General features: G+C 41.1%; 1 protein-coding gene across 2 annotated transcripts in view; it reads left to right on the plus strand.

The window, feature by feature from the left end:
• The first annotated feature begins 1,274 nt into the window (after window positions 1-1,274).
• Window positions 1,275-16,124, plus strand: part of SEPTIN7 (septin 7) — a 119,737-nt gene continuing 104,887 nt past the window's right edge. The window contains exons 1-2 of one of the 2 annotated variants that reach the window (XM_047094620.1): window positions 1,275-1,414; window positions 2,885-2,886. In XM_047094620.1, coding sequence (XP_046950576.1) covers window positions 1,354-1,414; window positions 2,885-2,886 — 63 coding nt within the window. In that variant the 5' untranslated portion in view covers window positions 1,275-1,353. The remainder of the gene's footprint in view (window positions 1,415-2,884; window positions 2,887-16,124) is intronic. The other variant, XM_047094619.1, reaches the window with a different exon arrangement.

Raw genomic sequence — 16,124 nt, forward strand, 5'->3', positions numbered from 1 at the left:
GCAACTTATTCATCCATTCTCCTGTAAGTCGACATTTAAATTGTTGCACTAAAAAAGCAATGCTATGAACATTCTTGCGCGGGTTCAGGATAATTATATATTACATACGTATTCTGTATTATGTAATATTCTATATTAAATGTATAGGATTCCTTAACATACAATTTAACAGGAAAGATAATGTTCATGAACTCTACAGCGAAGACAGACATTAGTTTTCAAGGAAGGTACAAACGACCATAGGCTGTTCTGGGCAAAGTGAGACTACTTTGACTACTAAGCATTTGGCGGCAGGCTCCAGTGACCAAACGACATTCACTGCTACAGTATGAAACTACACACTTTTAGTACTTAATTACTCTTCATCTGTCGCCTAATAGCTTCCCGTGTGTCCATTCATTTCCTTAATCAGAGTGGAGCTCCACCAGGGGCGAATCGGTAACCAACAAGGTGAGCTAACACGAGTGTAACTGTGGGGAGTCCGCAGCGGAAGCTGCAGCAGGCGACCTCTTCGCAGTGCCAGGCCACCAGAAAGTGACAGCGCCAAGAGAATGTGGGGGCAACCAGGACCTAATCTCGCTTTCCACCCCGAGAGTCCTGGAAGCTAGGACACGGGGATGGATGAAGACACAGACACCTGCCTCGAAGTGTCTCTCCACTCGCACCCACAATGCCGCCAGGTCGTTATCTGGGAGTGGAGGCTTGGACGCGGCTCCCGCCCCAAGCGCGGATTCCCAATCTGGCCTCTTCCAGGGGTGCCTCTTTGCCTTACGCCAACTCCGTAAGAAGGCCCTAAGGCCAACCAGGCGGCTTCCGCAGCTCCAAAACCTGACGTGAAATTGAGCGGGGCGGCACTGACAGAGGCCATCTTTAAATCGGGCAAAACCCCACCCTCGCAGCCCACCGGTCACTCCCTCTCATCGTCCCCGGGCTTTTCACCGAGAAACGTAACGCAGTTTAACCTCAGAAGCAGTGTTGCAGGAACACGCACAGAGGCCCGACTATCCACGACCCCGGAGGTGCCAAATCCCGCCAATTTAAACATGGCGGCTAAACTTGAGCAGCAAAAGAGCAGTGACGCCAATGAAGTCATGTTCGAAATGGAGCGAGGCGGCTGGGAGGTGAGGGAGTACTCTCGCGAGATCGAAACTGGCGTCGGCTAGGCCCGGAAGCCTTGTCTGAAGGGGCGGGGGCGGAGGAGGGAGCGGGATTCGGGCGAGGAGGAGTCCGCCCGCTGTCGCCTGCGTAAGCGGGGCAGCGACGCCGGGCGGCTACGCCGCGGAACCGGCGTAGGCGGCTTTGGAGAATCGGCGGGCTGCGCTGCGCCCGGGCTGGTCGCGGAGGGGGGAGGGGATGTCGGTCAGTGCGAGATCCGCTGCTGCTGAGGAGAGGAGCGTCAACAGCAGCACCATGGGTGAGTCTCAGCTTTGGGCCGTCGCGACTCAGGTCGTCGGCTTCAGACTTGGGGGGGGCTCTGCGGCCGCCAGACCGAACTGGGGTAACGCCCTGAGGCGATGCAGGGAGCAGCGGCCGGAGGAGGTGGGGTGGGCCGACTGCGGGCCCGGGGCGCGGCGACGGCGCGCCCGGGGGGAGGGGAGAAAGCGGCGGTGACAGTTTGAATTGAATGTGAAGAGAGCCGAGGCGGCGGTATTTCCTGTGCCGCGGCGGGCGGGCCAGGGGAGCCGGGAGACGTGAGCCGCGGCCTCGCTCGCCCCGCCAGAGCGGCCCGAGCAGGGTCGTCTTCGCCTGGCCCGCCGGCTTCCCGCGGCCCTGTTTCCTCCCGTCGGCGGCCGCTGCACCCGCGGCGGAGCTCCCCTCGTGGGGGAGTGGGGCTGGCGAGGAGGGTGGGGACGTGTGTGCGCGCCCCGGTGAGGGTGCTGTGTGGGCCGGCCCGGGAGGGCGGCGGCGGGGAGGGAGGAAGAAGGATGCACCAGGCTGAAGCTGCGGTGGAGGCGGCGGCGGCTGCAGAGGCTCCAGCAACCGCGTCGCCTCCTCGCTCCTCCTCCTCGTCTCTCGGGGTTTCCTTTCCCCAGGCGCGGCCCCGAAGGCCAGTGGATGGCGGGCGAGGCTTGAGTGCGGAGGCTAAGGAGTCTGGTTTGGACCTAATTTTTAGGAAAAAGGGGAAAAGAACGCCAGGGAAGGGCGCCCCCCCGAGGAGTGGGAAGGGTGGGAAGGGTCGCTGGAGAAGGGAGGGGAGTTGGAAATAACTGGTGATGTTTAAGGAAATTAATTTTTGAAAATATTTCACTGTTCTTAGTTATTCTCTTCAGAAACCCTTTCATTTCCTTTCCTCCCCAACGTATTGGAAAAAGAACAAGGCCATTTCATTCACATTTTCCACTCCTGAGTTCCATTCCATGCTATGTGTATAGTAGGAAATAAGCAACTGAGATTTTTCTAATACGTTTCCATTTGCTAAGTTACATTTTGAAAGTGTCCTGTTTCAAACCTGGGTTTTTTGTTTTTCTTTTTTGTTTTTTTGTTGTTGTGTTGTTTTGTTTTGGTAGTGTAGGGAAGGAATTTGTGACGTCCAGGTGTTCGCTTGGTTACTGAAATAACTTATTTTTGCGAATTTATGGCTATAGTTAAACTTTAAGATTTCTTCTGGCTTTATTATTTTGATGGAATGTAAGAATACCTTTCTGAGTGCCCTTGAGTTCATCTCCCTCTCACCAAGTATATAAGCAAGTTGAGGAGCAAACTTTTTAGGCATCAAGTGTACAGGGATGGACGAAATTTATGATCTTGATAGACTGCAGGATGGTGCCTTAGCAGGATAAAAACAATTACTAAGCTAGTTACTGCTGCCTGGAACCCTATTCCTCCCAAATAGCTAGTGAAGGGGCAGGGGGGAGGGCAGGAAACAATCTTTCATCCCACCCAGCTGTTCAGTGGGTGGGGCTAGAGGAGATGGGGTTGAGTGGAGCTATGAAATAAATGTGAAAGCTACATAGATGGTTTGTATGATAGCATTGCGTCCTTCTGTGGTGGGACAACACGGTGGAGCCAGGTCCTGTTAATACAGTTATTAAAAATATCGCATACCCTCTGAGGCTTACAGACTTGAAGCTCATAACTTGTGATGGAGATTTATTTTATGTTTATGTCAAGTAGATTTTAATTTACAGAAAGGGCATTATATTTTTGTAATTTGGTTAAGAATTTTTGGTTTCTGGTTTTGATTTGGAAATAAGGCATTCAGTGCATTAACTACATGAAAGGTAGGGTTATCGATAGATTATGTTTCAAAAGTTTTTGTATTTGTGCATTTTCCCATAGAAATAAGTAAGTCTATGCCAGAACTTCTGAGCTAGCCTAACACAAGGTAGGACTCCTGACAGACGTTAGAGCAATTGTGATGGGTTAATGACAACACACACGTAGGTAGGTAGGAGGAAGAGTTAGATCTGTGGTTTCCAAGGTCTCAATAATGGGGGGTGGTCAGATGACAAGACCAGTCAGAGTGAAGATAGTGAAGAGCAGGTTGGTTTCAGACTTTGTGTAATTTGATAATATATATATTCAGTATATATTCTATTCCGGGATTTGCCAGTGAAATATTTTGTGACAACTACCAGCTTAAAACCATGTTTTACATTTTGAGCTAATAAGCTCTTTTCAATTTTTGACAAGAGTTTGAAAGTTTTTAACTTATGTATTTTACTAAATTTTGAGACAAAACCTTGTGTGTGTGTGTGTGTTTGTGTGTGTGTGTGTGTGTTTTCCCCGTAACTAAATTTGGACTGTAAATGATATTACATTTATTGTACCATGACACTGATGTAGGAAAAAATGTGTTTTTGAGTAGAATTTTAAGGTAGCATGATTATGGGTTGGGCTTGCCAGATGAGAGCATACTGTTAGAGACTGTTGGTCTCTAAAAGCAGTGTTTTGCAGACTGCAGGTTGAGGCCTATTAATGGGTCTTGAAATCCATTTTGTGGATTTCTACTAATAATTTTTAAAAAATGAAAAGAGAAAATAGTACATTGCAATTAGTATGGATTTGGGGGGTGTTAATTTTTTTTTATACATATTGTACATTAGGTTGGGTTATAACATTTTTATTAAGAATTGTCAAGGGGCACCTGTACGGCTCAGTCGGTTAAGCGTCCGACTTGGGCTCAGGTCATGATCTCACCGTTCATGATTTCAAGCCCTGCATCCGGCTCTGTGCTGATAGCTCAGAGCCTGGAGCCTGCTTCTGCTTCTGTCTCTCTCTCTCTCTCTCTCTCTCTCTCTCTCTCTCTTCCCCTCCCCTGCTTACGCCCTGTCTCTGTCTGTCTCTCAAAAATGAATAAAAACATAAAAAATTTTTTTTAATTGGAAAAAATTGTGGAAAAAAATTAGGAAAGCACATGGAGGATGTGTAGTATGGATGAGTCAAGTCGAAGGTCTTTAAACATTATGGCAGAGTGTGGAGGTCTTGGTCTGAGAAGGGAAGACTTTAAATGCTATTAAGTCCTTGTGGCTTTTTCTTATTTTGGATTCATTTATTCTGTACTCTATACATGGAGTGTGGTTTGAGAGATCTGGGACCTCCTTCTCCTTGAGAGGATGTCCTCTCTCAGAGCCAGATAGAAACCAGGATGGGTCCCAAAAGAAGATATTATCCTTTAGTGACTGCTCTAGGCCTTAGGGAGAAATATACATATTGTTTTGTCCATTTGCATTATCAGAAATCAAGAGAGCCAAGTTTGAGTGTGAGCCTGGGGAAAGGAGCCAAGGAGGCAGTTTGGTTTGCTTTCAGTGTTGAAAGCCTTGGGCCAGACATAGAGTCCTTTTGATTTGTGCCTAGTGCAGTCCAGCTCTCCAGAGGTAGGGACTACATATAGGGATTTGAGTTCAAAGTAATAACAACAGAGAAATATAGTGTAATGATTAAGTGCATGGGCTTTGTGTCAGGCAGACATGGGTTTAAATCCTGGCGTTGCCACTTACTAGGTGTATCAGTTAAGATATGGTTAGATTAGTGTTTTTCAAACTGATGAATGACCTTTTCTTTCTTTCCTTTTAAAATTTCCAGTCCCCTATTGACTGATATCATTGTGAAAAGTACAGCAAAATTTTTTAAAATGAAGATGAAATAAAAAGGGGAAGTACAAGTCCCAATTTTTTATTCAGCCCAACAGACATAAAATTATTCTGCTATAAAAATTTCCCTTTCTGTCCTCCCAGTTTCTATACTTCTCTGATGTAAACTGATAAACAGTTCAGACTGGCTCACTGGTTCACAGACCATACTTTGAATAGCCCTGGATTGGACCAGGTTGCTATAATAAATAGCCCTAAAAGTCTTTGTGAAGGTAGCCAAAGATGAGGTTTTGCTTGTCATTCTAAAGTTTATGTACCTTATTTTAGGCAAGTGTTTCTTTTTTTTTCTTTGATGCTTATTTTTTATTAATTTTTTTTAACGTTTATTCACTTTTTTGAGAGACAGAGAGCGAGCATGAATGGGAAAGGGGCAGAGAGAGGGAGACATAGAATCCGAAGCAGGCTCCAGGCTCTGCGCTGTCAGCACAGAGCCTGACGCAGGGCTTGAACTCACGAACTGCGAGATCATGACCTGAGCCGAGTCAGACGCTCAACTGACTGAGCCACCTAGGCGCCCCCGTATTTATTATTTTTGAGATAGAATATGCATGTGCAAGCAGGGAAGGGGCAGAGAGAGAGGGAGACAGGATCCAAAGCAGGCTGTGCACTGACAGCAGAGAGCCCAATGTGGGGCTCAGACTCACAGACTGTGAGATCATGACCTGAGCTGAAGTCAGACACTTAGCTGACTGAGCCACCCACGTGCCCCTAGGCAAGTGTTTCTTAACTTCAAAAGTGCTTGCAGGCTGAGGAGAGTAAATAAGCATCCCTTGAGGTTGGGGAGTAAAGCCTGAAGCTACTCCTGCTCACATTGTTTTGAATTTTTAAAAAATTTATTCATGTGACATTTGCATTTTGTTTGCTTTATATGCAGTGGTAAAGAGGATTTCTCTCTCCTTACCCACCAATCTGGAAGTAAAAATGGACTCTGCTGACTCTCCTGAAGAGGTCACATGTTTAATCTCTTCTGTTTACCTCTGGGGCCACAACTGAGTTCATTTGAGAGGCAAGGCTCCAGGTCAGAATTTCACATTGGCACTGTTGTAATTTAGAGTTTTATACTTCTTTGTTTGGGGGACTGTCCTGTGCATTGTACAGTGTTTACCAGCATCCCTGTCCACTGCCCACTAGATGCCAATACCACTTCCCCAGTTGTGACCAAAAAATGTTGCAGACCTTGCCAAATGTCACAGGATGGGGGGGAGAATGACCCCAGATTGAGAACCACTGAACGAGGTTGATGGAGAAGCCATTGAGGGATCATAGGAGATGGAGAAGGAAGAAGTCTTTCTTAGCCATCTAGTCCATAATTACTCCTTGTAGAGCTTTCACCATAGGAATTAGGATCTCACATTAGGGATCAGAATCACCTAGGGTGAGGTCAGCCACAGCCTCTTGTTAAAAATGCACGGACACCTGAGTGACTCAGTCGGTTGGGTGTCTTCGGCTCAGGTCATGATCTCACAGTTTGTGAGTTCGAGCCCCACATTGGGCCCTGTGCTGACAGCTCAGAGCCTGCTTCGGATTCTGTGTCTCCCTGTCCCACTGCCCCTCCCCTGCTTGCGCTCTGTATCAAAAATAAATAAACATTAAAAATAAATTTATAAAAAAAAATGCAGATTGACTGGTTCCCACCACAGACCCAGTGATCCACATCTCTAAGAGGGGCCCAAGAATCTGCACTTTTAAATGTTTTCTGAACTAAGTAACTTTATTGAGGTATAGGTTTCATACAATAAAATGCACAGATTTTAAGTGTTCAGTGAATTTTGGTAAATATATACACCTTGTGGCTTTTATTCCAGTCAAGATGAAGGACATTTGCATCACCCCAGAGTTTTTCTTTTTTTTAATGTTTATTATTTTTGAGAGCAAGAAAGACAGAGCGCTCTGTGAGCAGGGAGGGGCAGAGAGAGAGGGAGACACAGAATCTGAAGCAGGCTTCAAGCTCTGAGCTGTCAGTACAGAGCTTGACATGGGGCTCAAACTCATGAACTGCGAGATCATGACCTGAGCTGAAGTTGGACACCCAACTGACCGAGCCACCCAGGTGTTCCACCCCAGAGTTTCTTATGCCCTTGTGCAGTTATTCTCTACTGCTCGGTGTAATCACTGATCTGATTTCTAATATGCATAGGTGAATTAAAAAAAAGTTTTTTTAAAGAAATAGCTTTAATGAGATATAATTCATATGCAGTGGATTCATTTAAAGTGCTTTTTCTCAGTATTTTTTTAAAGTCTTTTCCCCCTTTTTTTTTTTTATTTTTTTTTTTTAACCTTTATTTATTTTTGAGACAGAGAGAGACAGAGCATGAATGGGGGAGGGTCAGAGAGAGGGAGACACAGAATCTGAAACAGGCTCTAGGCTCTGAGCTGTCAGCACAGAGCCCGACGTGGGGCTCGAACTCACGGACTGCGAGATCACGACCTGAGCCGAAGTCGGACGCTTAACCGGCTGAGCCACCCAGGCGCCCCTCCCCCTAACTTCTTTATTGTGAAAGGTTTGAAATGTGAAGAAAACATGAAACAATAGTAAAATGATCATCTTAGTACTTTTAAAAGCATATAGATTGTGGTAGTCTTCTGGAGTTTCATAAACCGTAGGCCTGGCATAAGGCCCTGACTGTTTTTTGGAAAAATTAAAACCATTTTTTTCCAGTTTTACTTTCTTTGTAAAATATATTTGAAATATTCCTGCAGTGGCAGTTTGGGAGTTTTGTGAACTTCGTTGGTGTAACAAATACTTGGCTGCCAACATGTGTCAGGCACTGCAAAATAGTAGCAATCAAGAAAGCTATGGCCCATAGCCTTATAGATTTTACATAGTATTTTGTTCTCATTTCTGAAAATGCTTTTCATTCTTTGGAGGAGTTTGTATTTGTGAAATAGGTAATACAATCACTTGGTTAAAAATTCAAAAGGTTAAAAAGAGCTCTGTAGTGAAATCTTTCTACTCCTATCCCCAAGTAACCCAGTTTCCTACTCCTAAGGCAACCTATTTAAGTTATTCGTTTTTTCTGCTAAAGTTGGTGACATATACAAGCAAAAAACATGTTCCTACCTTCGTCACCCATGGTAACATCAGACACACATTCTTCCTCACCTTTTAATTTTTCCCACTTAGTGTATTTTAGGTTATTCCATATCAGTGTATGAAGATCATTCTTATTCTTTTATACAGCTATATAATTCCATTATATGGATAGGCTGTGATTTGTTTAACATGTCCCTTTCTGATAAGACATTCATTTTCAGTATTTTGCTATTATAAACCATAACGTGAGTTACTTGAGACATTGATTATTTCACATTTGTTAGTATCTCAGAGCTGTTGAACCCTTTGACATGAGACATTATCAGCTAAAGTGGTAGTATTGATGTTAAGTCATTACGAGCCTAGTACTTCAACCCTCAAATTCATTCAACAAACAAACACATCTTGTGCTATGTGGTGTGCACCGGGGATACTGAGTTAAATGCTGTGACAGTAGAAACTGAAGGCATGGTGATTAAGAGCTTAGGTTCTGGAGTCAGACCTGGATTCACATTTCTAAAGCTCAACTGAACCTTGGACAAATAACAGAATTTTTTTGTTTCCCTCTTTGTAAAGTGGGAATCATAAAGTTACTGGATAATTAAATGAGAATTAAATGAGATAATAACGTCTCAAGTCCTTAGCCTCACATATTGAGCAGATGTTAGCTTAAAAAAAAAAAACTTATCAAACTATATGGCAATTGACTATATACTTTTCTGCCTTCATTTTTAAGTTTCTTAAAGTCAAGGACTGTGTTTTGTTCACTTTTGTATTCCCTACCTGGCATTTACTTAGTAAATCATTTATGCTGTGACTTACAAATTTGTAGCGTATACAGTGAAAGTACAGAGCAAGATACCCTTTCTAAATTGGAAAAGGTAAATCTTTAAAGGTAGAAATGAGTAATTAGGCAGAGGAGGAGGAAGGATACTTACTCTAGGCTGAGAACTCATGGTAGTTTATGAGATAAGCAGAGATCTGGTGTTCTGTGCTGAAGATTAAAAATATCTTTTTTATTGAAGGATTTTAAAAGGGAAAGAATGGTAACCATGAGCATCATGATGATAATTCCAGTAGGGATAGATAGAACACCAAGGCGGGGCCAGCAAATTGTGGGAGGTCCTAGGACTAAAAGATAAAGGACAGAACTAGAGTAGTGGCAAAGAGCATGAAGTGTAGGATATGGTTGCATGGTATGTGAGAGGATATAAGTGGGGAGTAATGAATCCAGAGTATCTGAGCTTGAGTAAATGGTTGATTAGTAGGTATCCTATCTTGAAATACATAATTTAAAACATGAAAGTGAGAGGCCTGGAAAACATTTAAGTTTGCATGTCTGGCAGTCTCAATACTAGGAGAGACCTCTAGGATGGAAAAGATTATTGTGAATTTATTTGTGCTTTGAATTTTTACATTTACTAACTGAATCTACCATATTGAACAAAAGCTGTACTGTAAGTTTGGTCAGTAAATTTGTTGGTAATACGTTTTTTTAAGACTTAGTAATTGTGGTTTGGTGAGCAGAGTTGAAGGAAATTGGAATAACATCATTTGTGTGAAATTTCAGTGTCCTTCAAAGTTAGACCCAGGTTACCAACTTCTTAAGTAGTGCTAAGATACTATTTAAAATTTTAACTGATATATTTTATGGCAGTAGTTGTTACACACTGAGGGTCATGCTGGTAGCTCTTCACATGAATAACATTTTTTATCTTTATATGTTCAAGTTGTCTATTGAGATTGTAATTGAAGTGCTTTTTTTTTCTTTTTGAGGAAGATTTTGGTATGTATTGTTAACTTTAGAGACTACTGTAAATACTTTGGATGAGATCATTATTTTTGTAAGAGGAGGTAACATCTATTGAAGTGCTTTCTGTTTATACTATTATTTAAGCAATCAGGGTAATTAATACCTGATTTGTTACATGTAGCAAATGAATATATTTTAGTAATGAATATATCTTCAAATGTCAACACTTTAAACCATTTTTAATTTTAAAAAGTGTAACAGATATACTTAGTTGCTTTTATGATTAATTTAAACAAATTAACCAGGAGGGGGAAAAAGTCATTAAATTATTTCAATCACTGAAAGTTAATTTGTGTTCTTTCTTAATTACATATTTTTTTTCATGGTTGTAATTAGTGGTGTATTAGTGGTTAGTGGTTCTTAACCCTGGTCAGGCATTGAAAATCTTTCCAGTGCTTAGCACACTCAGAAGCCTATTAATTCACTAAGTATCACGTGGGCCCCAGAAATTTGCATTTTAAGTATTTCAGGTAATTTTGATGAATAGTCAGAGCTGATAACCTCTGATGTGAATTATATAGTATGAGGCAATATATGTAAAAGTACTACTCTGTGAACTCTTAAATTTTATTACAAAGTCATGGTATTATTCACTTAATATTTAATATAGTTTTTGGTGTATTAATCTATATGCAGATTATTTTAATGTGTACATAGTGTTCCAATGTTGATATCCTAATTTGCATAGCCATTTCATTATTTTGAGGCATTTTTCAGTTTCCATATTTTAGATTTGTAAGTGGTATTTTAAAGAATATCTTTAAACAAACTTTTTCTGCCTTCCCTTGTTATTTTCCTAGGGTTCTAGGGTATTTGTTAGTTTAGCACCTTAAACTGGTTTTCATTTACATTTCTTATATTACTAAAGAGAGATATTTAAACTGATTAGCTTCCCTACTTTCAGTAGAATATACCGAACTTGTTAAAATCACCATCAGGAATATTTGGGTTTATGCTGTGACTTATGGGGCTATTGAATAATGCATTATGTGAATCATTTTTGTTTTATCTTTTTTGTTTTTATTTTTAATGTTTTATTTATTTTTGAGAGAGAGAGCGAGCATGAGTGGGGGAGGGGCGGGGGGGGGTTGGGGACACAGAATCTGAAGCAGGCTCCGGGCTCCTCCGAGCTGTCAGCACAGAACTCCATGCGTGGCTAGCACTACTCACCAACTGTGAGATCACGACCTGAGCCGAAGTCGAATGCTTAACCGACTGACCCACCCAGGTGCCCCAGTCTGTCCTTGAAGTTTGTAGCTATCTAGTTTGCTGTTACAAATCTGTGTTTTAGTTGCTCAGTTTTTATTTCTCGGTTTATTTCTTTATTGAAAGTCTGCTATCAAGTATTGAGTTAGATTTCCATTTCTGGTTCCTAGTTATGTTCTATAGGATTGATAGCTGAGTGAAAAGGAAATACATTTGAGTAGAAATGATTCTTCCATGGATGTGTAAAAAATAATGTGCAAATAGAAAAGGACTGCAAACATTCTTCATATGGTCACTGTATAATTTGCAAAGACTGTAATTGCTCAGAAGGCAGGATGGCTTGATGTCTGTTTTCTCGTTCCTGAGAAGTGAATGAGGTGAACATTTCTGTAGTGTAAATTTGGAAACATGAGAACTTGGCATGAAGAGATGAAACTAGTGATTCTAGATAGAACTAGGATCTTGTCTTAGGATTTGTATAAGAATATAAAAGTCATAATTAGAATTAGGAGTTACTTTATGAGATGCTTAATTCAGTTGTGTGCTAAAAAAATAACTGGAATGACTTAGCTGATAAGCAGATCCATCAAAAATACTTAAGTTTGTGTTTGACCTTGGTGCTATGCTGTTAAAAAGATGTAATTTTCTTTTCTTTTCTTTTTTTTTTTTTTTGAAATCCTGGAATAATTTTAGACTTGCTGAAAAGTTGTAGCCTCTAACATTTTGGAAGTTAAATATTTGGTCAACAGGAGGAAATGTAGAAATAACACCACAAGCATACAAATGCAACATGTTGTATGAGATAAGTGCACTGTCAACATTAGTGCTGGCCAGGAGTAAGGGAATAAGGGAGGAGTTTTATGCTTAACGCACACATCTTTATTGGAATCTTGTTGAAAGTTTTTAGGAGGGCTGGGGGGAGATTCTATTGCTCTTTTTTTTTTTTAAGTTTCTTTTTATTTTTGAGAGAGACCCTGCATATGCAAACAGGGGAGGGGCAGAGAGAGAAAGAATCCCAAGCAGGTTCCATGTTGTCAGCACAGAGCCTGACACAGGGCTTGATCCCAGAACCCTGACATCATGACCTGAGCCTAAGCCAGGAATTGGACACTTGACTGGCTGAGCCACGCAGGCACCCCTCCATTGTTTTTTAATTGAAGGATGGGTGTTCTAAGTATAGTCGGTCATTAGTGGATTCCATTTAACAGATCATCAGCAAGATTCTTATTCCCTACTTTAGGCTTAGGCCCAGGTATCTGTTTTTATCAAGCTCCCCAGATGCTTCAGTTTACAGCCAAGTTTAGAAATCACTTACTTGCAACATAAAAGTCCAGAGACTTTAATAATAGCTGTCATCTATTGCACAACCACTATAATAACTATCATTTATTATACTTATTATGTGTGAGGTGCCAAATATTTCATATATACGTTACAATAACTTTATAATGACATTATCCTGGTTTAAGGCTCAGAAAGATAATGTAACTTACTCACCAGTGTTTAGTTCTAAGTTACAGCAGATAATGGAATTCAGGTTTCTAGCTGTATTTATACTATTACTCCCTCATTAAAAACTTAGACAATTATTTTAGGGTTTACTTGGTTGGGCTTTTTTCTTCTACTCAGATTGAGTCATATTCTTTGTATTTTTGCCCCTGCTTATGCTGTTCTTACCTTCCTTGAAGTACCATCCATCCATTAAGGAAGGCCCAGCTCAAAACTACCTATTCAGGCAGATTTTTCCCAATTATCTAAGCCTTTGATGATCTTTCCTTTTCCTTGAACTCCTAGAAGACTACTCTTTTGGTAACAGCAGAGTCAATTTTTTATGTATTATTGGTTACTGTTCCTTTTTAATATTACAGAGTTTATTGGTGGGGTAGTATAGCAGTATTGCCATGTGTGACATGCTTTTTTTTTTTTTTAAGTTTATTTATTTTGAGAGAGACAGCATGTGAGCAGGGGAGGGGCAGAGAGAGAGGGAGAGAGAAAATCCCAAGCAGACTCTGGGCCATCAGCATGGAGCCCTGTCAGGGTTTGATCTCATGAACTGTGAAATCGTGACCTGAGCCGAAACCAAGAGTTGGATGCTTAACCGACTGAGCCACCCAGGCGCTCCATATGGCATGCTTTTTGAGCCACCTACCGATCTCTAGCTTTATTGTGCATAGTACTGATATTGAGTAGACTATTTTTTATAATGAAATATAAGTTGAAAGCCTTGGTTATGGGTTAAAATTAGAATTTGGAGTTTTGAGGTATCAAATTATTTTGGTTACTTTGGTAGCTCAATAAAGCAGGCTTTTCAGATCTTTGGTTTTAGAGTAAATTTATAAACATACAGATACATTTATCATAATTTATTGATGAATGAAACAGTAATTAATATAACTTGGTTTGCAATACAGTTTTTTTAAAAGTATTTTCTTAGGAACTATATTACTCTGCTAGGGCTGCCATACCACAGATTGGGTGAATACCACAAATTGGGTGGCTTAAACAACAGACTTTTATTTTCTCACAGTTCTGGAGGCTGGAAGTAAGTCCAAGGTCAAGGTGCCAGTAGGTTTGGTTTCTTTTGAGGGTTCTTCCTGGCTTGCAGTCAGCTGCCTTCCCAGTATGTCTCCACACGGCCTTTCCTCTGTACACAAGTGGAGAGAGAGATATCTCAGATGTCTCTTCCTCTTTTTATAAGGACACCAGTCCTTTGTGATTTGAGGCCCTACTCTTAGGACTTTCTTTAACCTTGATTACGTCTTTATTTTCTATTAAATTTTTTTTTTAATGTTTAGTTTTTGAGAGAGAGAGAGACCGAGTGTGAGCAGGTGAGGGACAGAGAGAGGGAGACGGAGAATCCAAAGCAGGCTCCAGGCTCTGAGCTGTCAGCACTCGGGGCTTGAACCCATGCACGGTGACATCATGACCTGAGCCAAAGTCAGATGCTTAACCAACTGAGCCACCCATGCGCCCCTTGATTACCTCTTTAAATGCCCTGTCTTCAAATGTAGATAAGGATTCAACACATGAACACAATTCAGTCCATAACAGGAATGGAATTTTTATTTTCCTATGTGGTGTTGTAATGTAGGTAAACGATAGAAAAATTTTTTAGAAAGATAATCTTTGTGTTGATTTCATTTTATTAGGCAAGCAGTGCTATGATGAGCAGTTAAACATTTTATGAGTCATGGGATTAGATATTCTGACAAAAAATGGCTTTGATGTCTTTAAGAAGCTAGTTTGGGAGATACATACTAGAAATAATTTGAATTCTTTGATGAAACTGCTGTGTTATGTTCAAAGTACAGAGTTTGTGTGTATGTGTGTCGTAAGTGTGTAAGGCACAGTAGTGACTGATTAAAATGAACTAAGTTAATCCTTTGAAAATTTTGGGTATGTTTTTAATCCTTCTTGTGTTATTCCTTTGATATTTTTACAAGATCTCAGGATTGGAAGATGTATAAAGTCATTTAATTATGCAGAAAGTGCTCTCCTTTCCCCTGCAGTATACCTGTCAGGTAGCTGTCTAACTCTGCCCTGTCCAGTACTGTAACCATGAACAGAATGGCTCTTGAGCACTTGAAATGTGTCTTAGTCTGACTTGAGATTTGGTATGAGGGTACAATACACAGACGATATTGAAAAGACTTTGAAAAAAAGAATATAAAATGTCACAGTAATTTTTATATTGATCGCAGGTTAACATGGTTTGAGTATATTGAGTTAAAAATATTGTTACTTGTTTCTTTTTCCTTTTTAAATTTTTTTTTTCAACGTTTATTTATTTTTGGGACAGAGAGAGACAGAGCATGAACGGGGGAGGGGCAGAGAGAGAGGGAGACACAGAATCGGAAACAGGCTCCAGGCTCTGAGCCATCAGCCCAGAGCCTGATGCGGGGCTCGAACTCACAGACCGAGAGATCGTGACCTGGCTGAAGTCGGACGCTTAACCGACTGCGCCACCCAGGCGCCCCTCTTTTTGCTTTTTAAATGTGGCTACTAGAAAATTTTAAATTGCATGTGTGGCTTGTGTTGTATTTCTAATGGATAGAGCTGGTCTAGCCTGTGTTAAAAATCCACTACCTTCTTTAAAAAAAATTTTTTTTTAAATGTTCATCCATTTTTGAGAGAGAGAGAGAGAGCATGATTGGGAGAGGGGCAGAGAGAGGGAGACACAGAATCTGAAGCAGGCTCCAGGCTCCAAGCTGTCAGCACAGAGCCCAAAGCAGGGCTCAAACTCACGAACTGAGAGATCATGACCCCAGCCAAAGTTAGACGCCCACCTGACTGAGCCACCCAAGCGCCCCTAAAATCCACTACCTTCTGAGGATGCATATTGCATCTTTGAATAGCTGTCACTATTAATTTTTTCTTCTATTTTTGTGTATATCTGAAGTCTATCTTTGATATTTGTATTCAGAAGTTCTCGTTTACTCCTTGAGATCAAAAAGACAAATCTAATTTCTTTTTTTTTTTTAATTTTTTTAATGTTTATTTTTGAGAGAGACAGAGTGTGAGTGTGAGTGGGAGTGGGAGGGTCAGGAGAGAGGGAGACACAGAATCTGAAACAGGCTCCAGGCTCTGAGCTGTCAGCACAGAGCCTGACATGGGGCTCGAACTCATGGACCGTGAGATCATGAACTGAGCCGAAGTCAGACAACCCAACCAACTGAGCCACCCAAGCGCCCCTAGTTTCTCTTTTTAATATTATTATTAACAGTCTGGACACAACTTTCTCTGAGTCTTTTGTAGAGAATTTGTCTTCACTTTTTTTTTTTTTTTTTTTAACGTTTGTATGACAGGGGCTTGTATCTCTCCAATCATTGTTATTACTCCCTTCTAAACTTTCTTCATTTTGTCCGTATCTCTGCTGATACCAGGAACTGAGTATCATGTGATCTTAAAATTATAGATCAGAATAAATCTTTTTTTCTACATGCTATAGAAGTCTGTTAATGAGGCCTAAAGTTAAATT

This window comes from Lynx rufus, unplaced genomic scaffold, assembly GCF_022079265.1.
Source record: "Lynx rufus isolate CCGP_SWC_20201006 ecotype Redwood Valley unplaced genomic scaffold, mLynRuf1.p SCAF_4, whole genome shotgun sequence".
NCBI lineage: Eukaryota > Metazoa > Chordata > Mammalia > Carnivora > Felidae > Lynx > Lynx rufus.